The following is a 26,631-nucleotide window of genomic DNA, read 5'->3' on the forward strand; positions in this document are numbered from 1 at the left end:
CGGCAGCCGATTCCTTATTACTATTGCCACAAGATTTGATCTCGGCCAAGGGATGATCGGATGTGGGCGACTGAACCAACGGCGACAAAAGCGGTATCGCCACGTTCCATTCCGTCACCGGACTGATCTGTATCGACGCCGGCGCCCTCCTCTGCAACCTTGTCGACTGGCGCCGGGACCCCGGCCTCCGATTGCCAACATCCGCCATATATATATCAGCAACCAAAAGTCTTGAAAATTTGTTGTGGAGCAGTATAGAGATAGGGAGAGAGTAGAAGGAATTGGTGATGGGAGAGAGGGAAGATGGGGGTGAGGGGTATATAAATGAGGGGCACGTGGGGTGCACGCTTCGGAGGAGGAATTGAAAATGAGGAAGATTTTTCAGTCAAAGGTTGTTAAGAAGTAAAATCAAATAAAAATGTTTGATTTTGATGGAATCGGCTTCGGCTCAAAATGAATGTTGTTGAGCTGCTCATTTTCACCACTTTTTATTTCTTGATTTATTCATAAATAAGTTAATTGGTACCTTAGTTGCATCCTTAACATCATTTTGATATCTAACTAATATTTTTAATTTATTTATATTATTTTTTAAATAATAACTATTTTATGTTTAAATTTTCATATAAAAAGTATATAGATACTTAAAAAATTTGCATAAATATCAATCAATATATTTCATCATTTATTTTTTAGTCATTCTACTTTTATATTCGTATTTGATTATTAAGATTATTATATTTTTCCTACTTTGGTATTTTTTACTATGTTGATTTTTAATACATATAAAAATATATTGTTAAATAATTTATATAATAGTCAAGTAAGTCCAGTCAAGGACTATATTTTGTTCTAATAAATATAATAAAGATATGGGACATAAGTACTTTCATTCATCGTCAAAGGTATTTATTTGCATTCATATTGGAGATATTAAAATTTATCACCGCAAAAATTTAAATTTAGATTCAAGAGTTTAAATTTTATATTATAAATTTTCAAAAGTTAAACAATCTTGGATTTAAGTTTAATATAATTAAATACTAAATAATAAGTTACTTACAAATATTTATGATAAAATTAGTAAAAAGTAATATAATTATCAAGTATAATAATCAAATATAAAATTGAAAGTATGGTTCAAATAAAGGGATAATATATTGATCAATTGAAGTTTATGCAATTTTTTCTTTGGTATTTGCCCCCTCCCCCCTCCCCCTCCCAAACAAATTTATTTTCTAAAACCCAAGATAAAGAAGTGGATTCCCATTCTGAATGAACAACATATAGTAAGAGGCTCAACGCTTTTTCCTTATTTAAGACTAATACAACGGGATCTAAAAATAAGATCAATCAACAAGTCTAAACGCCAGATAGCAGGGTGGCCATATCATCTAGATTCTCTATGGACGAGACACATGTCCTAAAGAATCTCCAAATGATGCTCTCTATATTAACAAAATCAACTGGATAAAATTCTCTACTTTTAGGTTGATTAGACAAGACTCGTTCAGACAATTATAATTACCAAAAGATAACTTCAGATCAGGTATGGATGTTTGTTACCTTTATAAAGCTAACATTCAAGGGTTTTCGTTGATACGCCAAATTGCTTATATCCAACTCTCTCTATAAATAGAGGTCTTATTGCAGTCAAAAAATAAGTCACTTTCACGTTATCTTATCACACTTTCACTCTCGGACAACAAGGCTACACTTTCCCTGCTTATTTTTTGCACTCCCCTAGCTTATTTTAACTTCCATTTCTATATCTAAGCACTCCTCATTATTATTTCAGTATTATCTCGAGTTATTTTGAGTTTTATTTTATTTTAGCAATTTAGTTACTAACTTAAATATCAAAGTGTTAATCTCTATTTTGCATATTAGTCCTCAAATGATTTTAAAATTTCACAATAGCCTTTCGACCCATATGGTGCTACTGGACCCCTGTGCACATCAGGTATATTAATTATTTTATTTTAGTATCTAAGGTAAAATGGTCATTGACAATAGAAAAAATAAGTAAAAGATATGAATTTTATGTATCAAAGTGATATTAATGACAAAACTTGAATACATAACGAGTCGTTCTTAATTACTCAATTACCCGTATGGTGTTAATACAAAAATCAAGTATCAAAATAAATTTTACTCATTAAGAAATTTAAGATTGAATTACTTTAATATAACAATAGTAAGTAAACATGTATTTATTATTTTGAACTCCTAGTACTATAATTGTCGTTTTCTTTTTATTATATTTCTTGAACAAGTGTATAATGAAATAAATAAATATTTTTTACTATGTAACAATTATTAGATGGAACGCCTATATATCACAGTGGAGTGCGATTGGGTTGTCTCACCCCCACAGGTATGCTAAATTATTCAACTCAAATCCTTCATTAACGTCAATTCCCAAATTATTATATTTTTTTATATAAAATAAGAGGTTAGATCAAATAAACTCACAAAATCACTCTAATCCCAACAAGTAAATTAGGAAGTTCAAGAAAATAGAATTGTCTTTTCTTTTATAGGGACAAATTAGGAAGTTCAAGAAAATAGAATTGATAGAATTTATCCAAAATAAAAAAAAATTAGAAATAAGAATAATTATGTGGTGGTGGAGCTGAGAAAGCCGCTGAGCCATACTGAAAGGCGTCAGCACGGCGCCAACGAATCCAGCTAAGCGCAACTACTTTCCAACCTAACGGCTAAAATTGGTTTGACCAGAACAAATCTGTAATCCTTTATTGTAACGGAATCTCGGGCGGGGGCACTCACGGGCGTCAAGTTTTGCCGTTAACTAACTGGGCATCCGTGATTCATATAATCCTCTGTTGCAGTGCATGAGATGAGAACGGTTCAGATGGTGCTACGTGGCTATTTGTGGTCCTTCAACTAACAAAGGGCGCATGTTAAGTGCACGTGAGGTGGAGATTTGGTGGGTTATCATCATTGTCTGCTTATGACACACCTTTTTATCTCTCCTTTTCTCTTTTTTATTTTTTCAGTAACCATTATTTTAATATCTCAATGAATTAAGAAATGTACCCACTTGATTCATACATTAATTTACATAAATAAAGTAGATTTATACGAATTCAATCACATAATTTTAAATTTCTTTATATTTTAATTTTAAGCACTAATTTAAGATATCATTGGCATATCATCTGTAATGTATTGGTTGCATCATTTCATGATATTGAAATTGACAATAATATAATTATTATAAAATAATTATAGTGATATTGCTTTATATAATTTTATAATTTATATTCAAATTGGATTGCTACTCATGTGAGCTGCATCCAACTTCTATTATTAGTTGTATGATTTCTTTATTTTAAATTTTCAATCCAACGATGGAAAAAGAAATAAAATGATAAATTTTGGACAGATAGATGATTGCTGCAAAGAAATTGGAATACTTTCTGACCTTTCTGGCCCAGATTTTTGTTGTTATTGATCATTGATCAATTCAACAAGTTAAAATTTTGATTGAAATTAATGGATTTTATTCAAACGTACCATAACCCGTCAATGATGTCTTAAATAATAGCTAAGCCTGAAAATCCATAAACATATTCAAAATTAAGTGTCCTAATTCCAACACACATGCAGATATTCATACTTTGTCAAAATTATTATAATTTATTTTTATTATTCTTAATTATACTGATATTTTAAATAAAAAATAAAATATTAATATAATCATATACCGCTGAAAAATACCATCACTCAATCTATAATAGTAAGATTTCGTGACATATCATTTTATTATAATCAGGAACATTCCTCATCAGTCTAAAACTAAGCTGTTTGTACCAAGAAAATTTTGGACAAAATCAATGAAATGAGGCACATAAAGAAAGAGACGAGTTTGCCTGTACAGATCATTAGCGCTATATAAACAAAGTAGTTAAATTTATACAAAAATTGCCCTCCACCCTTAACCATGATTTTTCAACCCAATGATAAATTAACAAAACTAAATAATTGTGATCAAGGGAATATATTTAACGGAAAAGCATTTTAAGTTCCTCAATTCTCGCCGACCGGACTTCCTCATCGGTTAGGGCTCCGGCTATCATCCTTTGCTTCCTCGCTTGGACTTGTTGCATACGCTCTTCTACTGTATCCTATAACATTTTAGAATTTACATAAAAATCGAGGCAATAACTCAGTAGTAACTTGATAATATATACACATCACATATACAAAATTAAAATTACTTATAAATTTCAAGAGATATTTTATACATACGACCTGTATATATTAAATGAAATGCATAACAAAATAGAAGATTCAGATTGACATATCCATCTCATTTTCTTTCTTTCCTTTTTTTTGGCGTGTGCATTTGTGTGACCTACTATGCATAGGTCCAAAGCGCACAAGTTTCTTTCCAAGAATGCTATTTTGCACAAACTAATAAAATTTAAAGAAGAAAATCTAATCAGAATTAAGTATAGAGGACGTAGATACAATCAATCAATGTGCTGGACTTGAAAGTGTACAGTTCTTGATTCTTTTTTGGTCCACTAGGAGACTAGTCACTGTAGATGTTGAATCCAAGAAAGTAACATGTGAAGGGAAACTGTTACCTTGACGATGAATCTCCGGACACGAACAATCCGCTTTTGGCCAATCCGATGAATTCTCATGATGGCTTGCTCCTCTACTGCAGGATTCCACCATGGATCCTGCATGCATACAATGTATCAAATTTAGCCATCAAAACATGAGAAAAAGAAGGAAAAAAGTGGGGTGTAAATTTGACCGAGAAAATGAAGCTGTAGATACCATTAGAAAGACATTGGAAGCAGCAGTCAAGTTCAAGCCCACACCACCTGCTTTAAGTGACATCAATAGTATCTAAAAATGTGAAAAAGAAAATGTTATTTGTCATGGATGAGTGAATAGGAAGCATTGGTTCTGTTACACAGGAATTTGTAGTGTTTACCCTTTTGTGTTTAGTCTCAGCAAACTCATGCAAGACCTTCTCCCTTTGTTTCTGCGCCAACTTCCCATCAAACCTCAAGAATCCAAAATTTCTCCTCTTGAGTGGAATTTCTAAAAGATCCAAGAATGAAGTCCACTGGCTAAAAATGATGCTCTTTTCACCAGAACCCGAGTTGCGCATGTGTTCCAAGCAATCCAAGAGCTTGGATATCTTGGATGACTCCTTCCAGTTCTTTTCAACATCAATTCTAAACCTGCTTGCAGTGGGACATGTGATGAGTTCGGTTTTGCTGAGCACCTGCCGACAGATGGGACAGAGCCCAACAACTGTACTTCGCCAGCTTGATAGAAGGCACTCTCTGCACATCCTATGTGCGCATGGTGTCAAAACAGGGTCATCAGCAGACTCGAGGCAAATGGGGCATTCTGCATTTTCACCATTCCGAAGACCCTCCACGACTTCTTCAACATATGCTCGAGACGGGCCAGTCTGGCTCGTTGAATCAGGGTGGGATTGAAGGAACCTTCTTGCTAGCTTGTTCAGGTCTGCATATTCTTGTGTATCACCTCGGCTGCAGACAAGTCAGGGATGATTCTTATTAGGAGAGAGAGTAAGCAGGGCATTTTCATTCATTCAAGGAGAATGTTGACTTATGTTCTTACCTCATAACAAGGAATGGATGGTTGCAACATTGCCTCAGTCGTAGTAACAGCTCAAGAATATTTGCATAGTTATGGAGAACTTTGCCTTGAGCAACAAATTGGTCGAATTGAACCTGTTTGTTTCACAAAAAAATTTCAACATCATTCTCTATGCATAAGAATTGCTATGGATTGCCAAAGAGTTGCATACAATCTGATCACCCAAATAGTCCACTATACTCAGGATCGCATTCAGGATAGATAACCATAATCTGATATTTGCTCTGCATATTGCCAAGAATCACGAGTTTCCAGCAAGGAACTTACTTTTGATCTCTTAAAGAGAGCACCATAAAAGTCATGCTCGGCTTCTGATTGCTCACATTCGACAACTTGGATATCAGTCGGTGGGAGAACAAGAATGGGCCTGTGTACAGGCAAAGAGTATCAGTATGCTAGCAATCAGCAGCCTTTCTCAAAGTCGATAAAACAAAGAAAAGAAACTGTCAAGAAAATGTGATCTCACCTTCCTTCTTTATCCTTGGACTCCTTTGTTCTCCTCAGCATTAGTGGCCTCAGAATCGCCTTAACCAATTTCAGACCTCTCTTATCACCATTCTCATAAGGCCTCTGAATCAACTTGTTCCACCTAACAGTGTAAAAATTAAAGAAATGGAACAGTGCAGTAAATCCATCTTGGCCTTAAAACGCTGAATAATTTGCAGAAATTTTGGCATATTCACTATTTTTAAGGATTAGAAGTACATTCTGGTGTCAGCTAATTTATATAAAGAAAAATGCAAATTAAACTCCAGTAATATTGATTTCATACCATGCCCAGTTGCACCATGGTTCGACATGCAAGAAGCACAAGAGGCTGTACAGGTCTTCCAAATTATTCTGCATCAATAATGATAAATCCATAAATGTCATAGAAAATAAAAGGATGTAGTGTTAGCAAAAAGAAAATAGATCACCAGAGAATCATACAAAGCTACATGTAATACAATCAGAATTCATCAAAATGAAAATTAATAGTATCAAACAAATGTTAAAATGAGATTCGCTCATCTAATCAAAAGGCAATCATGAAGCATGTAAACAGTGAAATACATAAAGCTGTATAGAAAAGAGCATACCTGAAGAGGAGTGCCAGTAAGACACCAGCGGCAATATGAGGACAGTCCAAATGCAGCCTGAGCACCTTGAGTCTTTGATGATTTAATTGTGTGGGCTTCGTCTAACACCACACGATACCATTCAACTTGGTGGAATATGCTGTTAATGGAATCCTGTATCACATGCATCAATCAAAATCACTCATCAAAGGATGGAAATAAGCGTCAAAAGCAGTATTGAGTGACATAAGTTTGTTATAAAGCCTTAATAGATAATAAAGTCTGCTTTCGTAAAAGTTTGTTCTTGGCCCTTTTTTTTACCCTGTTCATTGGCCTCTTTCAGAATGCTTACATTTTTATATGCTGAGGTCAGCACACCATATGTGGTCAAGACCACATCAGGTTCTGCTATCACCTTAGGGTCGTTGGCTCTTTCCCCACCATAATGAACAAAAACAGAAATGCTGTCTGGCTTTGAATGGGTTTCAAGCTCATCCTGGGGAACAATAAAGAGGGACATCAAAATTGCTTTAGGGGCTTATATGATACAACACCCATCCAAAGGAACTCTCTTTAGGGCTCGTTTTGATGGTTCACCTTCCATTGGCCGAGTAAAGCCATTGGACAAACAATGAGGGTGCCACCATTTGCTTTCTTTGAAGCTTCAGTGGTCTGGCTAATCTTAATATGTTCAATCTTGGTTTCCCCTTCAGTGATTACTTGTTGATCTACTCGGGTACCACGACCTCTTCTTGCCAGTATCAAAGCAATTGTCATCACGGTTTTCCCAAGACCCATTGCATCTGCCAGAATCTGCATATACCCTCATCCAGTTAGAAAATAAGAGATAGAATCCTCTCATGTGCAAGAAATTAATTGGAAAACTAAGATTAGCAGAAAATGATGGATAATAAACGACCAGTCCAGAAATAGACCGCACACATCTTTATTGAGTATATAGGCAACAAGTTTGGAACTACTGCACTCTTTGATTTTTCAAGAATGAAAATGCCAAACTTACCCCTCCTCTTGCCATCTGTGTGGCAGAAGGAAATTGTGTGGTTGCTTCCCCAGAAAACATATTCACGTAAATTGCTGGAGCTCTCCTGTCAAGAAGAAAGATCAATCTACATGGAAATAGACGTGGTTCTAATCTAACTTGAAAGAAAATGTGTTTAACTCTAAATTGGAATAGGCTAATTCTGCTTTATGTCACTTAGTGCTTTAAAGAGAAGTGGTGAAGTTCATACTCATCGCACACACGATAAGCTGCCCAGCATGGATGAAGAGTCTTCTCTGTTTCTTCTGCACTTGCACCTGTCTCCAATTCAGACATCCAGTAAAGTGCCTGCTTCTGGTATGGCCTTAAATCACAAGTAAGAGTTTCTGGAGGCTCCATTTCCTATGGTGTTCAGGAAACATGAGGAGAGATGAATGCAAGATTAAATAGTATGAAATCCAAAAGGCATGGGACTAGTTATTTATTATACCTCTAAGTTATACATATCTACAGCACCAACAAGCTTATTCAAGGATGTTTCAGTAATAGCTTGCTCATCTTTGTTCTGATCTTGAAGTTGACAACCCTTTCTCTTCTTCACCAAGGGCAAAACTGCTGCAGTGTCATCTGAATCATCCTGAAGAATTTATACAAAATCAACAAAATTGCTTTGCTTTGAGATGCTGTACGACTATAACATTTCATTTCCACATAGCCTATAAAGTAGTGCCACATCTGAATTAGCCAGGATTTGGCAATCAATTCTGAAGAACAACATGATGCAGATTAATTACAGGTTATAAAATCCATAAAGCACTTTTAGAGAACCTTTTGATATAGTCAAAAGGCAGACAAGACAAGCCCAATGCAGTATATATACCATCTGCTGCTAAAAGAGAAAAGGTCCAAGAAATAGAATAATAACTTAGTATACATACATCTAATTTTAGTGAGCGCTTCCGAGAATCAAGGTCATCTGGTGTGAATTCTGCCTGTTGAAAATGGGCACACAATAATGATAAATTCCAAAACAGGGAGAGGAAATTGGTCGATACTGATACTTTTGAGTCATTAACTATTTAGAGGCAGCTGGTACCTTTTGAGATGGCTTGACTTTCAGCAGTTTAAACAATGTTAAGAGAGGATATGTGGTGGCATCAATATTTGTAGGCTCCAACTTCCAAGATGATTTATCTCCTTCCAGAAAGACAGAATGATGAATGTAGAAGCTGCAAGGCCAAATCACAAGACCAGATGTAAACATTACTGAATATCTAGTTAGACTTTGGTGGTCAAGTAGACCTGAGATAGGCACTAATGAGAAAGGTAAGAAGCCACATGCATGCATGAAGGACCAGTGCTAAAGTAATTTCCAGAAACTTTTACCTGACATATAACATAATCTCTTGCATAAGATGAAGATCAACTGGAGCAGCTATACAACGACCAAGAACTTTCACCTTTGATGAATTTACAAGTGGAACAAGGCATTTTGCCCATTCCATCGGTAAACGGCCAATCTGACAATACAAGCTCAAAGAAGAATGTCAGAGCTCTATTAGATAAAACCTCAAACATCATACACTAGATTAGATAAACTAAGCACTGACATGTAAAAAATCCAAATCAACCAGCAGGCTAGCCCCAGTTGATGAGCAAGATAATATTGAATCAAATCACCAGGTAACTTATCTGAACAGGAATTAAAAGCCCTTCAAATTCCTTAGCAAAGACCACATAGTCATATAGCATGCAAAGATTTTGTCAAAAATAATAATAATAATAATAATAAAAGAAAGAACAAAAACTAGTGGTAGTATATAAGAAATTATGTAAAACAATGTCACAAAGAAAGTTTATGAAGGCATAAAAGCCATGAATTAATTTCATCACATAGAGTGATACCTCTATCAAGAGTTCAAACTTCAAATAATAACTGAAACTTAAAGTCAAATGATCAGACATAATGTTCAGAGAGTACCTCTCCGAATCTTTTTGTTGAGAAACGAACAATAGCAGAGGCAGCATTAGAAGCCTTTGCACTCATAAAATGAGAACTACTCTTACTCCTCACATCAGCATTTGGAAAAGCAAAATGTACGATCTCATTGTTCTCCAATTTTCTCCCTTTTGTGGTTGAGAGCCCTGTAATCACCGTCCTCCCCACCAACAACCAATCAGGCTCCTCCGGAAAATCCCCGTCCTCAATCACCAGAGAACTTAAACTCATTTCTTCTACCCTCGCCCTTTTAGGCTTAGTGTTAATATGCCCAGATTGGATCCTTCTATACTCATCATCAGATAATTTTCTTGCACTCAATGGCTGTACACTGATCACCTCCTTCGCTTCTTCCTTTACTAGAATCAAAGTTTTACTCTCTGTATCTACATTAGGCTCCTCTTTAACTCTAACCTCAGCATTGGCACCACCAGTTATACCCTGTTTTTCCTCTTGTTTCTTTCCAGGATGATGCAAACTTAACCACTCCTCAAAACTCAGCCTACGACTTCCCACCGTTGCAGATGATTTTTCACCACTTAAAACCTGGTTTTCTTCTCCATAAACCTCACCTTTCACAAAACCCACATCACATTCTTCATTCACACGCGCACTCCCCTTCAACCCAACACCCGTTCCGCACTTCTTCATAACACCCTTCTCTCTTTCGCCTTCTGAACCATTTTCCACACTCAACGGCTCTTGCTTTACTGTACTCAACTCATCACACGGTTTCTTTTCGGACTCCTCAACGTCCTTCGATAAATTCATCTGGACAGTTGAGATCCTCACACCCACAGAAGTGAGAGTTTTCTGCGCAGTGAAATGGGGCGTTAGCGAAAGCGTTGAAGGTGAATGCACAATGAGATCGGTGGCTGCACGATGGTTGTTGCCGCATTGAGACAGAACGCTCCGGATGTCGGTTTCTGAGGTTCCAGAACCAACGATCGCTTTCACCTCACTTTCTTTTTCCTCCGCTGATTCCGCTTCCATGGCTTCTCTCCAACCGAAAAAAAACTAGAGAAGAAAGAAGTAAAAAGCGTAAAATTCTGATAGAGTAGAATAGGAAAAGGTGAGCAGCAACCCAGAGAAATTCTGGAAATGGAAGAATGAGAGGGAAGGAGAGAGGTGGGGGGATTAGAGTGGGGATGTCGATGAACATTGGCGCCAAGGATTTTGAGATGGTAAATTTTCGCAGTTAACTCTTTTTCTTTTGGCGCGAAGGGACAGTAAAAAGTTTTGGTAATTTGGCGGGGAAATGATCATTTTACCGTATACAAATTAATTAACTTGTTGGAGTTGACGAGGTTTTGGAAATTGGATTGGGCCCAGTGTCCTTGTTGTACAAGGCCATCAAATTGGGCTGAGTTCTTCGTAGGCCCAACTCATGCTGGGTCTTTGAAGGGGGATATCTCTGATCCAACCCAAACCTAACTGGGCTTAATGATTTCATATTTGGATCCCTAGTCGCCAATGAAGCCTTACATCATACAAGAGATCCTAAATTTGCATTAATTTAATGAATGCCAGTGTATATATGTTTGAATATAATTTTGGGTTTATTGCATTTAGACTTCACTAAAAAAGATAAAATTATTTTTTTCTAAAAAAAACTTTAAATTACACTTACACATCATATGAAAATTAATCATTTACATCTAACCCTGCTTTTATTAGAATTTAGATGAAAATTGTTAACGGCAACAAAAAAATTACATAAATTTCTAATTTATCCATCATTTAACATTCCTATTTAATAATTTTGTACTTATAAGAAAAAAAAATAATAATATTAACCTCACTCTCTTTCTATATATGTATATCATATTTATTCTTTTAATAAGTACAAAAATATACATAAAAATATTAAATGAATTGACAAGATTAAAAATCCATGTGTATATATATATATATAATTTTTTTTGACGTCAATATTTTTATTTCAAATCCTAATAAAAGAGGGTCAAGTGCGGATACTTTTCAAATAGAGTATAAACATAATTTTTATAAAAGTTTTGGGTTAAAGTATAATTTTGAGGTGGGTAACCCTATAAGTTTTAATTTGAAATTATAATATATTCATTCACCTAAAATCCTGATACGGCGAATAATGTAATAAATCATATCTATGTAAAGCAAAAAAGATTGTTACATCGAACTCGAAGAAAAATTATTGTTAGCATGTACAAGACATAAAGGTCCAAAGGGTATTTTCATGAGCAAGGATGTAAGAGGGACAAGTTCAGAAACGTTAATCCAAATTGTGAAAGCCGCTGAAAGCTCCTTAAGAGGGTCAGGTATGTTGGTCAGTTCAACCTGCGAGGACAGTAGGAAAGACAAGCAGCAAAGTAAATTAACCACTTATTAAATGGGAAATATACAAATGCAACCATCTGCAGCAGCCGGCTCTGATTTCCGATATAACGTTGACACATCAATTTCATCATTCGATGTCTGAAGCGCCTATAGGATACCTCAAACACATCATGTCACCCAAATAGCGAAGTATGACAACGTTGTACCTAGTTATTTAGGTAACACATGGTTTGGGCTTGAAGAAAATACGAATCCTTGTACTTTCTACCACTACCGATGTGAATCCCGTTCCTGATCCAGTCCTCACGATGTATCCATGCATCACGTGTAAAATCGAGGATACCAAGTATCTGCACCAAACATTTTGTGGAAATTGAATAGTGTTCTATTCTCTACAGGTCAGATGATTATATATAGTATAGAACAGTTTGTACACGCTCAATGCCACAAAACCAACCAAAGTCAGTTCATAGAAGATACTTACAGCTCCACCTTTCCATGAAACAGAGGCGGGATTTGTTCTAGATTGCAAAACCTGTCAATGTTACATATATCAAATTACGACGGTGTAGAACTGCCATTAGAGAGCAAAGGGAAGTGCAACATCAAAGGATAATAACCAGAGTGGAGGAAAAATTATTAAAACGAAATTCAGCAAAAGGACTATATTGCATCTCCTCTTCGGCTGATTTACACACAAATTCTCAAGACACTTTGCATGTTCAAGGGAACCAGCGAAATACATTGACTATTAACAAAAAAACATCATCCAGCAAAATTACAGAGAAAGTATAGGATTAACCATAAACTAATTTTGGATAAGCAAGCAAAGAACAATATAGCATTGAGAAAAATAATGTGATTGAAGATAGAAGCCTTTCAGTTTATCTTGGCTTTCAAGAGGAAATTTTTGAGTTCCTTTGGGGCACCATATATCATGTATCATTGACTTGGAAGAGAACATATATGAAATACATGATAAGCATATAGCATCAAAGATATATCTTTTAAGGATAAATCAACCATCAGGATGGAAATTATCGAGGGCCATCCTGAATTGAGTTGATAATGTCTTTGCTGACACAAAGAACTTCGGCTGATACCTTAAGCAAGCAAAAACAATCTCGTTTGACATAAATAGAGAAGTCACTGTAAGATAATATGAAGCATAAAAATCTGACCTCAACTGTATCAATGGCTTCATGAGAAGGAATTGCATGCAATACTCTGCAAGAGGAAACATGGGTAAGGTCATGTAATTAACACGATATATATGACAATATCCCTTATGCTGCTTAAACAAGCACTTATTTTAGCTTTGGAAAGATGAGTGGGGAAATGACGGTGCAGGGAAAACTGAAAGCGTATGGATGATGGCTGCAACATTTTTCTTCCATGTGCATTCCTACAACTAATGCATTTCAAGTGAAACTACCATTTTCAAACTAGAATATAGCAAACCTCTCTTCAACTGCAGAAATGAGACCCTCGGTTAAAGCCACTCCACCTATCTGAAAAACTGAACCGTGTCATACATTCCAACTTAATCATAACTCTGAAAAGCTTACGTGGATGGTAGAACTCACCAGCTGCATGCTACAGAACAACTTTCTTTGCAGGTCTATACGACCTGACATTTTTAAAGTCAAAGAAAGTCAGCAGAAGAAAACCTGTGTACTCTTGGCAGAAATGAAAGTAAAATATACCTGTTGAAAGAATACTTTTTGTAATAGCATCAGCAAGACCAATACTATCCTGTTTTTTTGGCTTAGCTTGAAATATAGGGTAGTTTTCCCACATGGGGAAAAATCCACTAGTACCAGGATAGTAACCATCAGACATGTCGGATCTTCTGGGAAAATCCCAAGTTTCTTCCAGCATATCCTCATTATCACTGAACCTGGGAATGCACACTGGATCTATCAAGAGATGGACAAGGGAATTAGGAAATCGATCCCATAAAATAAAACCGGTAACTTATAACTCACCATGTCCGTGGTGGTGGAGGGTAAACATCTGGAACCAAAAGCATTGGGTAGAACAAACCCATAGGAGGAACCTGTTTCCACATTAAGGAATTTGATAGATAAAAAGAAAAAACTCAATATGCTCAAAGGCATAAACAAAATTTCCAATTAAAGCAAGATTTTCTTTACATTTAATGTCATTGCAACAGCAAGTTTGAGTCACGTACATTAAGTGCAGTCAGTCTTGTCTTGTGAGATCCAGGTGGCACACTGTCTTCATATGAATGAACTACAGCAACAGCTTCAACTTCTCCTTCCTGAATATAGAGTAGAAAATTAAAACACATCTTTCACTGAACTATTAGAGAAACTCCAATGCTTCAAACCCCGAACTCATAGTTAGAGAAGGCCTCAACTATTTCTGTGGAGGGCATCCATGTTCAACCTCTTTCAGGTTATTTAAGTTCCCAGATGCAGCCTCAATGACAGAGGATAGTCGTCTATCCATGTCTATTAATGTCAAACAAACACCTTTAGATCAACGACTTAACAGTTTAAATATGTGCCTACAAATTTATATTTCTTAGATATCAACTAGATACCTTTCTTTCAAAAAATTATAGGATCTTAGAAATTGATATAGAGAAGATAATTCAATCCATTAAAACTTCTCAAAATCAAAACTGTTCAATGACATATGTTGAAGCAAAAGGATCATTCACACCATCAAATTCAGCAAAAGATATCTGTAGAAATTAAGAGTGCCTTTCCAAAAGTTTACGGAAACCAGAAAATACAAATCCATGTAGCATAACAAAATGTGTTTGAAATATGTGCTTATCAATATCATATAAATGATATTTGCAAGTAGAAGTGTGGTTGACTCACTCTGATCTGGCAATGAGATTCTTTAAGTCTATTCAGCATCAACAAGTCTATGGGCTTTGTCAGAGCATCCGTACGAATTGGTGGCCATGTCTGGTGATGCCGCTGAGTCCAGAGGAGACATCTTGATATATCCTGAAATAGCACAATTATTTGTTTCTTATGGATAGAGCATTGCACTATGATATGATTTACTCGAAACCATGAAGCTAAGCAAGGAGTAAACCCAAGAGCTCAGATCAAATTAGTAGGCTACAGGTATATCTCATGTAATTGTTCATCTGAACATCGAATTACCAAGAACTTTTGAGATTGACCAACAGAGACCAAGGAAAAGATTGTGGAAAAAAGGAACCAAGTAAGCTACATCCTCATGAAAGTAAGTTTTTCCTCTATTTGGAGAGAAAAATCATGCACATCAATAAAACAACAAAATCACTTATGGATCACGCACAGAAATATGTTCAAGCTTTTTGTATTTACAGTACTCTAGTGGAATAAACTAATCAAGTTGAAATTCGGGAGCCTTATCCTCACCTCTCCACCATATCGTAGAGTAATCTGAGTAGTAGGGAGAGCCACTCCATCCTAAACATCGACAGAAGATAATCAGGACCAAGTATGGAGTATCTGTTGTATCAGGTAATTTTGTCCAAGACAAGCATGCGTGATTGTCTTTGCATTTGGCATGTGCCAGAAGCAAACCTGTATATCAGAAACTATACACAAACCTTACAGGCAAAGAGGAAAAGAGAAGCACAAAGCTTATTCTCTGTCCTCGAAGCGTTATCAAAAGTAATGGAGGTGACAAAAGACTAACAGCATAATCCAACAGGAAGAATAATAACATGATGAAGGAGAAAAAGGAGGGACCAACTTGAAGTTACAACGATTGCCCCAAAAAACGAGAAGGGAAAAGACATGCACTTTTACACTGCTGGTCATGAAAAGGTAACTCTCTGCCCAATCCTTTATGAGGTGAAGGTGGAAATAAATCAACAATCCTTGCATAGTGATGATAGTCTGAGTTCGACAATGATGATGGCGATATGATATAGTGATGACAGCCGAGTTTGAACTTTGATGATGGCGATGACAGAAAATATGGTGACTAAGATGTCGAGCAAATTCAATAACTTGATTTTCTCGATTGATTTTTTAGGAGCATGGAACTGCGAATATAACATATACGGTAAATTACATTGAAACCCCCTCAGGATAGGTATAATTACACAAACATCCCTGGCTCGTTGTAAGATTACAAGTACATCCCCTAAGGGGGTGATTGTGTAAACTTTCGCCTTTGAATAGGGGGGTGTACTTGTAATTTTGTAAATGGCATGAGGTGTTTTTGTAATTACATCTAACCTTAAAACATGTTAACGTAATTTACCCTTATATATATAAAACATATAAATGAATACATATACTGATACATATATACAAACACAGTAATGCAATTAGCCTCAAGTACTCTAGCATCTATATGAGGATCAAAGTTCTCAGAATAGATAGAGAAGAACTGCACAACTGATGTAATAAGAAGATACCTCGATGCAGATAACTGATGTCACTTGAGCACCGATATTCACAACACATGCCGTCGATAAGCCATTGCCAAAAACAGCAGCAAGCCCTTCCTGCATTATATGTCAAAGAAATAGCTAGATGAATGTAAGGTAGAATATTAACTAAGGAAGGAAAGGGAAGAAAAAGCAAAGTAACTCAGCAGAATGACCATAAAGAGCTTGTGTGATATGTACTATGCATGAAAAAGATATGAAGAATCCAAGTCAAGAGTCAATCCTGAACATTTTCAAGTGTCCCTGACAAGATCTAGCAGCTTATTGCTGAAATCAGTTAAGTGCAGCAAAATTGTAAAATATTATAGAGGAGTGATGGAAGATTTGATGGAACGTATTACCTGATGGACTACTGCTGTGCTGAAACACAAGTCTCGAAGTACAATTGATAGGAGTTCCTTTATTTCTGCGAAGAAAAGAACAATATGCAGAAAACATGTCAAGTTCACATTAAAACTGGATAAGAGGTTAGAGATCAGCAACTACATGAAAAATGGACTACAATATTGAATATTAATAGCAAGGTCAACCATAGTACCCCCTGCTTTTACTTCAACGTCTTTATTCAGATTTGATATACAAAATGTTGTTTCTACACCGTCAGTATATCCATAATCATTTGAAAATGTAAAAAGATAATGATATGATGATTATAACATGACTATGGAGTTACTTATTGAAAATTGATACATAGTTAATTCTTTCCAGACACCCTTTCACCCCATAGCTATATTCCATTCCTTGAAAAATGGATCTTCTTCTTATAACTTATCTCCCCACCATAAGATAAATGAAGGAAGATCTTAAGAAACACCTTGCAGTAAAATCAGCCTGGTATTTATGATGTAAATCATAATAGACAGAAGTTGCCCACTTCTTAGCCTAATCAAGAGTGTGCCAACTTGGGCCAAAATAAGCCATAACTAAAGAGGAGGGTGAATTATGTCTGTGTATCCACATAAGCATGTGAGGACGTCCCATGCTAACCAATCCACCTAAGGCCTCGCATCATATGATTTGCAAAATTTAGGACAAATAAAACAACAAACATAGAGTGATTTGGCCAATGGTGATCAACTTGAGTAAACATGAGAGCAATATATTACAATTACCGCGGTTATCAAAAGTCTCCGGAACAACAAGAATGGCAGAATACATATGCCTTTCACTATGAGGGATGTGTAGTTTTTCAACCAAAATCCAATCCCAGATAGCATGCATGTCTTCAATTACCTGAAAAGCAAATAAATTGCATTGGGGATGCTCAGAGCTTAATACCAAATTATAAAGCAACTATCATAAATTGTTGTAATGATTTAAAACAGTTACAGCTAATCTTTAGCAGGGATTTGGCAACTCATTTCAAGAACAAATGCATGAATGAGTTGAAATTGTTCAAAATTGCAGGATAAATGTAAGTGAGCCTGGTGATCTGGAAGCCTTCCAGGAAAGTAGACAAGCTAATCATTCCTCAATAAATCAATCACTTGGAGAAATGACATTTTTAATAAGAAGTTCAGACGCACAGAGTAGCAAAAGGATCTTAGTATCATCCAAAAGCAGGGGAGGGAATTGGTAAACAGCACCTGCTGCATAGGATAATGCAGAGAAATGTTGAGGTGCCCTCTGCGAATAGGCCGACGCAAGCAATATGGTTGAATCGGTGATATTCTGAGAGCTTCCTCACCACAAATATACTCCTTGTATTTAGGTCCAGTTGAATCGGGATCCTCTTCCTCATTGACATTACCTTCCTTCTGGACTAAAGACTCTCCAGAGCTCAGTGAACTTCCTGTAACAACACTGTTATTGACACCACAAAAAATAACAAACAAATTTACAAATCAAAGAAGTTGATATCTGGGATAAGTATCAAATTGCACCCCTTATTATTCCTGAGCAATGCCAAAGGCGATCAAAGTGTTCCCAAACAAGCAGATCATATTTAGTGCACAACTTCCTCAGAGAAACAAACATATTAATTGGAGTTCTAGTGTCACAACTATTTCTGAGCAAAAACAGTAAGAAAGAATTATCGAACAACAAAAATGTACTGGCTTAACTATTGCATCCTAGGACAAGTATTAAGTTTATTTTAGCAAAGAAGATAAGTAGAACAAAGAATTAGATAACAGTTTTCTAAAACATTGGACGAATTATGTTTCTTTTTAAGCAATGAAGATTACAGAAAAAAGAATGACACTGTCATGTCAAATGTGAAAATAATAATGGAAACTGAGAAAAATTTTACCCTCAGAGAGCAACAACTGATTATTGCTTTAATTTCCTTGAGATGTGTAGAAACAAATTGAAACATATTTAAAATCTTCAATAAAACCTAGGAAGATGAAGTAAATAACCAAAAACAACTAGTGAAAGTACCCTATGCTCATACTAACACTACGCGTGCCGCTATACTGAAGAACTTCACAGCCTATATAATCAGATATATTTGTTACTAGTATTTGCCATGACTAGAAGTTTTAACTACTAGGAGTCATATATCTTGTTATGCAAGTGAAACAACCTTAAAATCCTACAAACCTTCAGCTGAGGATGAGGATGTGCGTTTCTCAAACACATCAGTCCATGGAATAACTGTCTCTTTTTTGTTATTACTTTGAGGAGGCAATGAATCCACACGGCCCATCTACAAAAAGGGACCCCAATGATTACCAGGAACAACTATTTGAAGAATCTCAAAATATATGTTAAACTAAAGACAATATCCCAGTGCATTACAGTCATCTCCACTCATAATCCAAAACATTACCTTTTGTGGGTATTGACTGTTAGTCACCTCCTCATCTAAAAACCGAATTTTCAACAGCGATGCAATCTGATGATTGAACACATAAACAAAACAAACACTTAATGGTTACATGAACAATTTGAAAGCACCATAGACATACAGTCAATTCACTCTATGAATTCATGTAATCAAGTTTTTTAACTAACAATGTCATAAGCCCTTTCTCGCTCCATGTGCTGCGCTGTGGTAACCTGAGAATTAAGCAACTGCACAAACAAATTTTAGAAAAACTTAAAAAATAATGAGTTATACATAAAGAAAAGCAAAAGTTTACAAGTGAAAGTTGTGGGAAATCTGGAAAACGCAGTCACCTGGTCCTGAACATTCTTTTTGGGGACTTGAGATGTGCGTCTAGCAATGCAATGTGGGACACTAATCGGAGCATCCTGCTGTGCTAGTCCTATTCTCACATTCGCTGAACCTACAATAACCCACAAAAACAAAACCAAATACGGAAATTTAAAACAACTCCATAACTTTATTAGACTCGAAATTTCAAAATTAAGAACATGTAAATTATTTGAAGGTGTATTCCAGAAACCTGGGTTGATGACGACAAGGTTGGAGCCGCGTTCGGCTAGGAGTTGAGAGGGGACGACTGTTTTAAGGTAATCCTGAGTGCATCCAAGCATAACCCAGAAAACGAATCGTTAGATGATTTCTTTAGAGAATTTCTAGTGTGTGGAGTGAGTGTGATTTTTGCTCACCATGGCAGAGAGAGTTTGGAAGCATAGAGCAGCTGTGTTTACAGTGCAGCACCCGGCAGTTTTGTTGCTTCTAATATTTTTATTTTTATTTATTTATTTATTTATTTTGCTTCTAATATTTGACTCGTGCTCGTTGATCTATATCTCGTGTTCGTCCCTGCAGCGACTTTATTTCATTTTGTTTTATTTTTTGTGTTTATTAGAACGACGAAACGTCACTTGAATTTTAGAGAAATGAAACAGTACTTGGATGAAATTACACAGATGTTCGTGACGGCAAACTCCAATATATTTAGAAAAAAAAATCCATAAACAGATTATAGTATCTAATTTTAGTTATTTCTTATATTTAAAGAATTTATAACAAGAAATTGTATTTTCATTTTTTTCATTTTTAGCGGATCGCAGCAATATGCGTACAAGATACTTTCACTTTTAAATTTTGAATGACTTTCATGTGAAACGAAAATATAATCTTTTAAATTTTGAATGACTTTCATGTGAAACGAAAATATATTTGGATTAGTTATCAAGAATACGAGTGTGTATTTTATATCAAATCAATATTTCTTCAATGACAAATGAGTATAAACAAACCTGCTTTTATTTTAATTATTGTTTTAAATATTAAAAATTGAAAATGAAAACATAAACATTCCAAACATCCCCTACAATGCAAGGCTTACAAGTTACAGCCTTAACACAGCGATTGAAGAAGAGCTTGAGGAGCAGGTTCTGCAAGAGGGATAAACTCTGGATAACCAAGAAATATTTGAATTTAAGAAACCAAGTGCTCAACGACATCAAAACATCCGATCACTTCCAAACAAGGTCTTAATCAATAGCTTTGTTGGGCGAAAATTTGAATAGAAGGGGACAGAATACACCACCAACAAATGGAAGCTGATATAGAATAGTACAGTTCTAAATAACCGACTGCGTCTAATTCAAATCCTAAGTTTCTGATCAAACTTCATTCACTAAACAATCTACCGGAGCCTCATGCTTTCATGCATTTAAGCTGCCTTAGCTTTTTGGGTCTTTTTCTTGGGTTGCCTCCTTGTAATAGAGCTCTTCATGCCGAGGAAAAATAGCAGTGCTCCAACGAATGCCACACACTGCCAAGAAATTTGTAACGAGTTCATGAAGAAGAATTTGACGTGCAACTCACAAGAAATATTGGGGTGCTACAAGTTTTTATGCATAGGTTGTACCTGGAGGAACTCCTGTAAGAGTCCAAAGAATTTTGGCTGTCCAACTTTATAGTTGTAGAAGTCATACAACAATGGAGTGGTCAATATCAAGTAATATATCTGCAGAATTGAGCCAATATGCGTGTGAGTGTTCTGTAAATTTCCTTCAAAGATTGAGTAAAAGGCAAATATTGCATAGTGAGGCAGGATAAGAGTTCTAACCAGAAGATAAGCACCAAAGCTGCTGCCTAGCACAAACAAAAGACCTCCCAATCCCTTCAGAAAAATACAGGCAGCAACAAAAGTCCTAACCTGTAAAACACATATCAAAGTCAATAACATTAGTTCAAACACTAGTTTCTTAATCCTATTATTAGAGGAAGAAAAGGAATATGAATCAAGTTCATTGAAGCTTTACATCAATGTGCAAATTATTCTTTCCAATTAGTCCATCGATGTGCTTCTTGACTAGATCCAATTTGGGAGCCCACTCTTTTGCTGCAGGTCCACCATCCTCTCCGAATTCATTGAACCTAAGAGGAGCAAGCCATATCACTACAAGGAAACAGTACTAGTTCTTGGATTGGGTGTCCAAACGATTCATGATAGTCGAGCTTTTACATCAAACTAGTATTTTTAATATAACTTCGACCAACAATTTTGAACTTAACAAATACATCAAGTAAACAAGTGCTATTTCATCAGTTTCATATCAATTTCAAGATGCATAATGTTACAATGAGATTAGTAACGTTGGCAGTGCTGAAGATGCTATACTGAAGAGCCGGCTAGTCTATGAAATTTCACCACCAAAACTACTATTTTGGGGTGATAGATCAATGAAACGAAGAACCCATTTAGTTTTAAAACTGAAGAATGTTTTCATTTGATATATGACTATTATAATATGTCCCTGCAAGGAGAATCTATATAAGGGAACTCAGTACGCTTTGTAACTCATTCATCTATCATTTTTCTCCTCAATATAGTAATGGCAAAAATTTACGGACTAAATCAAATCCTGCATATAGCATCCAACAAAAAAACCAGAGAAAAAATCTCATAGTGTAATTTTGTATCTAAACATAGTATAAACAGAATGTATTGAACATTAATTTACTTCATGCACTTGTTTAAGCTAGAGATTCTTGATTGTAATAATATCATAACTACTGTTTGTATGTCATGACTAGTGATTCAGCACTATCACGATCATCTCATCCTCAATTTATATTGGGGTAGAGTCGCTGGGCTGCACACAGCCATTGTGGTGGGTAGTTAAAGGTTTAGTTTTTAGTTCCTTTTTTATTGATTATAAGATGTTTGAATTCAATTTCAATAACTGTGAAATGAAGCAATCCCTGCCAAGTGTTTCCTTACAAGTTGTCTTGACAACCGTGAGCTACTTGATAACTATTGCTGTCAAATTAGCTATTTACATTCTTACTATTTGAACACCAATTCACCTAAGAACAACTCAAAGATTACATACTTCCACTGTGTTTTAGAAAAGTCGATCCAACATCCAAAATGTTACATTGATCCACTCATCCAGAGCTCACATTGATGATTCACTGAAGCTACGACAAAAAGGAAAAAATAACTATTGCTGAATCGTTTCATTTCAGCAAAGTTGGGAATTAGTCACCAATTCATACGACTACAGATCAAGCCCTTCCTAAAACATACCTCTCTACGCTTCTCAAAAAGAAAAAACCACAAGAATACTCATTGCATGGAGATAAAAGAAACAGAAGCTGCATTCAGCAGAGACTCAAGCTCAGACAAACAAGAGGATACCTTTACAAAACAAACCAGTGGGAAACTACAAATTTAACGTATTCGCATTCTTCCTACTAAAATTTGGAAAAAAGCAATTCCTTCACAAGATAATCCCAGATTTTCATATGGGCAACAAAAAACCGAATTCCAGAAACAGAGTGCCAATCAAGAAGCGTGAAAACAAACCAATGAAAAAATCCCAAGAACAAATTGCATATTGCTGTGACCCAAAACCCCAAACACACTGAACACCATGTCCTCGTAGGAACAACAGTTCCCCACTACTGCAACATCCCGATACCAAATAATCAACCACACACAGAAATAATACCAAATAACATGTAATTCAAAAAAGAGAAAATCAAAAGCCTCCGCCTCGCAGAAAAAGCTAGATCTGAAACACGCAACAGCCCTCCACGAAAAACGTTGACCCACCAACACTTTCACAAACAGATCTAATTACAAAGAAAACGAAAAAAATGGATCAAAACAACAAAGAGCGTTCGCGAGTTTACATCTGCCATGCAGAGAGGATGAAGATAGACGCGAAGAGCACCCTTCCAAGAAAAGAAAAGAAACCCATTGTTATTTCGGGCTTTGCCTTTCACTGCGTGATGTGCGTGCGTTGGGCAGAGGAATGGGTGTGCGAAGAAGAAGAGGTGGAGAAGGGATGAAGGAAGGAAGGAAATTGAATTTGGGTAGGATTGAGATGTGTGTACTGTTCGTAGTAGTAGGTGTGGTGTATCTCTGTTGGTTTGTTGGTTGGTTGCTGTTATTTATTTACTTACTGGCTTTCTAATTATGTTTTAATTAATTAATTATAATTACGTTGGGATAATTTGGTTTGATTAATGTTAATGAGTTTGAATAGGAATAGGATTATTTGAGTCCGGTGCTTCTTCCTACAATTACGTGCAGTTGGTATTGTTCAGATCCTGCAATCTATGTCTAACTTTGTTAGTATCTATGCTAATTTTTTGGAGAATTATGTATTTATAAATAAAACATTTAAATCATTCAAATTTTATAACACAAAAATGAGTAATTAATAAATCATTGAAATAATACACCTACTATTAAATAAAAATAATACTCATCGCATAAGGCGGGATTCGAACTCTAATAAAAAATGAGAGTTATATATTTATCTAAATTTAAACTTAAAAAAAAATACATGAATCCTTATGTAGCAAATAGAACACAAAGAAGTACTGATCATGACACTTGCTTAGATGATTTCAATGTATTTCTGTTTTATTATATACGTAGATCGTATCATTGTATATGATTAGAATATTTTTTTTACTATAATTAGATTAGTTTGACTCAGTACTAATTCTTAGTATTGAATCATTATATTTTAAATAAATAGATAATTTATCCTTTGATAATGGTTGTAGTTTTATTTATTGACTTTTAACACAACTAAAAGATTGTGAGTCCGATCCTATGTATGTAGGTGTTAATCTACTTTTATATTAATATGTGTATGTTGTTTTTTGTTCAACCTAAATTCATTGTCTGATTTAAAAATATTATTATATTGTGTATCAAATATTATAATTGAAATATTACATTTGCAACTATTCCTTGCTTTTCAATAGAAACGGTCAATTAGACAATCTAGTATAGCCATAATTTCGTATGGAAACATCAGACCTACATCAGAACACACATTTTGTTTTTTATTTTTTAAGAAAAAGCAATCAACTATTATTTCTTTAATAATTCGATTACAATCATCAATATCAAATATATATGTTTAGTAACCGATAATTATAATTTTTATATGCAAATGATCAATATTAGATGGAGGTTGACAAACGGTCTTGAGGCAGTGAGCAAGCGATGGTGAGTCGCGTTGACGGCGGTTGTGTATGGTGGTGAGTTGCAGGGAAAATCTGGATGAGGGTTTTAGTAGTGTAATCAGGTTGAATTTTAAGGGAATTAGATATAAATTTCTTAGTCTAGTCGTAGTAATCAAATTGGTGACCCTGAGGTTTCATAACTTTAAGGTCATGTGTTTGAATCCCACCAACGTGTGAGGTGGATATTGAGATGACATTCTGCTTTAATAATAGTTTGTAATTAGATATAGATATATGACATTGATGATTAATATATGACTATAATTGCCAGGTGATGCTAAATATAGATCAAACAACTGATATAGTTAAACCTAGATCAAACAGTTGATATAGTTACAAAAAGCATATAATTAATTTGTTTGCTACTCGCACCAATCATTCATGACAATTACAGGTCATTGAGTTCATGAATAGTAATAGAAAAATGAACATTGAATCGAATTGTCAGATCTATCAATAATAACTATTCCATACAATAAATCAAGATAAAAAATACTTGGCAAAATCAGATAAATTCAAGACCTCAAAACATAACAATTGGATTCAACGTTTTTTTTTAATCGAAAAGGGGAATTATGTAGACATATTGTGTACGAGAAAACCTAAAATCCTATAGAGAAACATAAAACTAAAGAGAAAAGGAAAAGGTGGAAGATGATCCATTCTAATGACATATATATTTGGATCCATGATTCTCAATCTTAAGACCATTAAATAACGTCATCTCTCTTATCTTCCAACTTGCAGTTTGAAAAAAAATAAAAAGCTCAATAAAAAATCTTTCCAAATAGCTAACTTTTGTGCAGACGGACTCAAGTACTCAATAAAGCGTGTGGGTGATCAAGTTTGTTTTTATCATCCCTTCTCTTGATCACTCTTCAAATTATCCATTTTTATTCCATTTTCACCAAAAAAAATATCATAACTTCTACCTTTAAAAGATGGTCATTCAAAGATCTATGCAATAAAATCCTTCCAAAATACTCAAAATAACCATGCAAATGGAACGTTAAAGTATTTCTTATCAAGGGTAGACAGTTGTTACTGGCCTAATAAGGAGAAAATATGATAAAAAGAATGAGACAGAAATAATAGAAAGAAAAAGAACGTGAGTAACCAATCGGTACATGCAACAAGCGGGAGAAAATAAGAAATATATCAGTAAAAGCAAATAAGAAATCGAAGAACATTTGAGTTACCCATGGAAAGCTAGTTTCAATTAGTACTCGATGTCAACAAAATGACTACGTATGAGATCAAATTAGAAAGATACAACGTTGTTTTATCAAAAATTTCATTGATAAAAAATAAATAAATAAATAAAACAATGACTTGTTAAAAGTACACTGTAGATGAAAAGTATTGTTATAATTAGCAATAACCAAATGCCATGGAATAGTAAAAATGACAATGACACGGTATCATTTTATATCTAGACCTTTCCAAAAAAAAAATTTAAATTCATTAGGAGAAAAACGTGCTGCCTCTTATTAGATTGAAGTAACACCTAAGGAGTTTGACTTTGTGTGAAGTGAGTTAACTTGAAAGAATTTGAGGGGAAAGCATCGGAGAAGTGATATGGTTCCCAGTTGACTCACGCACATCCATTAGATTCAAAATTAGCCGCTGACTTTGGTCAATTTACTCAAACGACCGGATGCGGGTTCAAACAGTAAGAATAGATCATTTTTCATAAAACAAATTATGTATTTATTTCTTTTTTTATTTTTATTTTTTGAGAAAAAATCAAACTATCATTAAGTAGCTAAATCACTAAAGCTAACA

General features: G+C 35.1%; 4 protein-coding genes across 4 annotated transcripts in view; all 4 read right to left on the reverse strand.

The window, feature by feature from the left end:
- Positions 1-303, reverse strand: part of LOC105171684 (uncharacterized protein At4g14450, chloroplastic-like) — a 625-nt gene extending 322 nt beyond the window's left edge. The window contains exon 1 of the mRNA XM_011092875.2: positions 1-303. Within this exon, the coding sequence (XP_011091177.1) occupies positions 1-208 (208 nt within the window). The 5' untranslated portion in view covers positions 209-303.
- LOC105171685 (putative SWI/SNF-related matrix-associated actin-dependent regulator of chromatin subfamily A member 3-like 3) lies at positions 3,874-10,883 on the reverse strand. Its single transcript, XM_011092876.2, has 18 exons — positions 9,716-10,883; positions 9,121-9,254; positions 8,831-8,963; positions 8,673-8,726; positions 8,225-8,371; positions 7,985-8,136; positions 7,756-7,840; positions 7,332-7,547; positions 7,087-7,230; positions 6,756-6,908; positions 6,449-6,516; positions 6,143-6,265; positions 5,944-6,043; positions 5,638-5,750; positions 4,976-5,546; positions 4,816-4,887; positions 4,617-4,715; positions 3,874-4,151 (listed from the first exon to the last, which is right to left on the reverse strand). Exons 1-18 carry the CDS (start codon positions 10,724-10,726, stop codon positions 4,029-4,031), a joined length of 3,498 nt encoding a protein of 1,165 aa, XP_011091178.1. The 5' UTR covers positions 10,727-10,883; the 3' UTR covers positions 3,874-4,028.
- Positions 11,879-20,102, reverse strand: LOC105171686 (actin-related protein 9). Its single transcript, XM_011092877.2, has 21 exons — positions 20,004-20,102; positions 19,838-19,910; positions 19,608-19,717; positions 19,443-19,502; positions 19,258-19,323; positions 19,029-19,134; positions 18,071-18,276; positions 17,597-17,717; positions 16,826-16,890; positions 16,452-16,541; positions 15,439-15,489; positions 14,905-15,036; positions 14,244-14,333; positions 14,038-14,108; positions 13,756-13,949; positions 13,636-13,679; positions 13,511-13,560; positions 13,231-13,276; positions 12,534-12,584; positions 12,256-12,399; positions 11,879-12,049 (listed from the first exon to the last, which is right to left on the reverse strand). The coding sequence occupies exons 1-20, from the start codon at positions 20,004-20,006 to the stop codon at positions 12,256-12,258; spliced, it is 1,773 nt and encodes a 590-aa protein (XP_011091179.1). The 5' UTR covers positions 20,007-20,102; the 3' UTR covers positions 11,879-12,049.
- On the reverse strand, positions 20,762-23,740 carry LOC105171687. Its single transcript, XM_011092879.2, has 5 exons — positions 23,494-23,740; positions 21,615-21,729; positions 21,419-21,508; positions 21,218-21,316; positions 20,762-21,121 (listed from the first exon to the last, which is right to left on the reverse strand). Exons 1-5 carry the CDS (start codon positions 23,559-23,561, stop codon positions 21,020-21,022), a joined length of 474 nt encoding a protein of 157 aa, XP_011091181.1. The 5' UTR covers positions 23,562-23,740; the 3' UTR covers positions 20,762-21,019.

This window comes from Sesamum indicum, linkage group LG10 (genome assembly GCF_000512975.1).
Source record: "Sesamum indicum cultivar Zhongzhi No. 13 linkage group LG10, S_indicum_v1.0, whole genome shotgun sequence".
NCBI lineage: Eukaryota > Viridiplantae > Streptophyta > Magnoliopsida > Lamiales > Pedaliaceae > Sesamum > Sesamum indicum.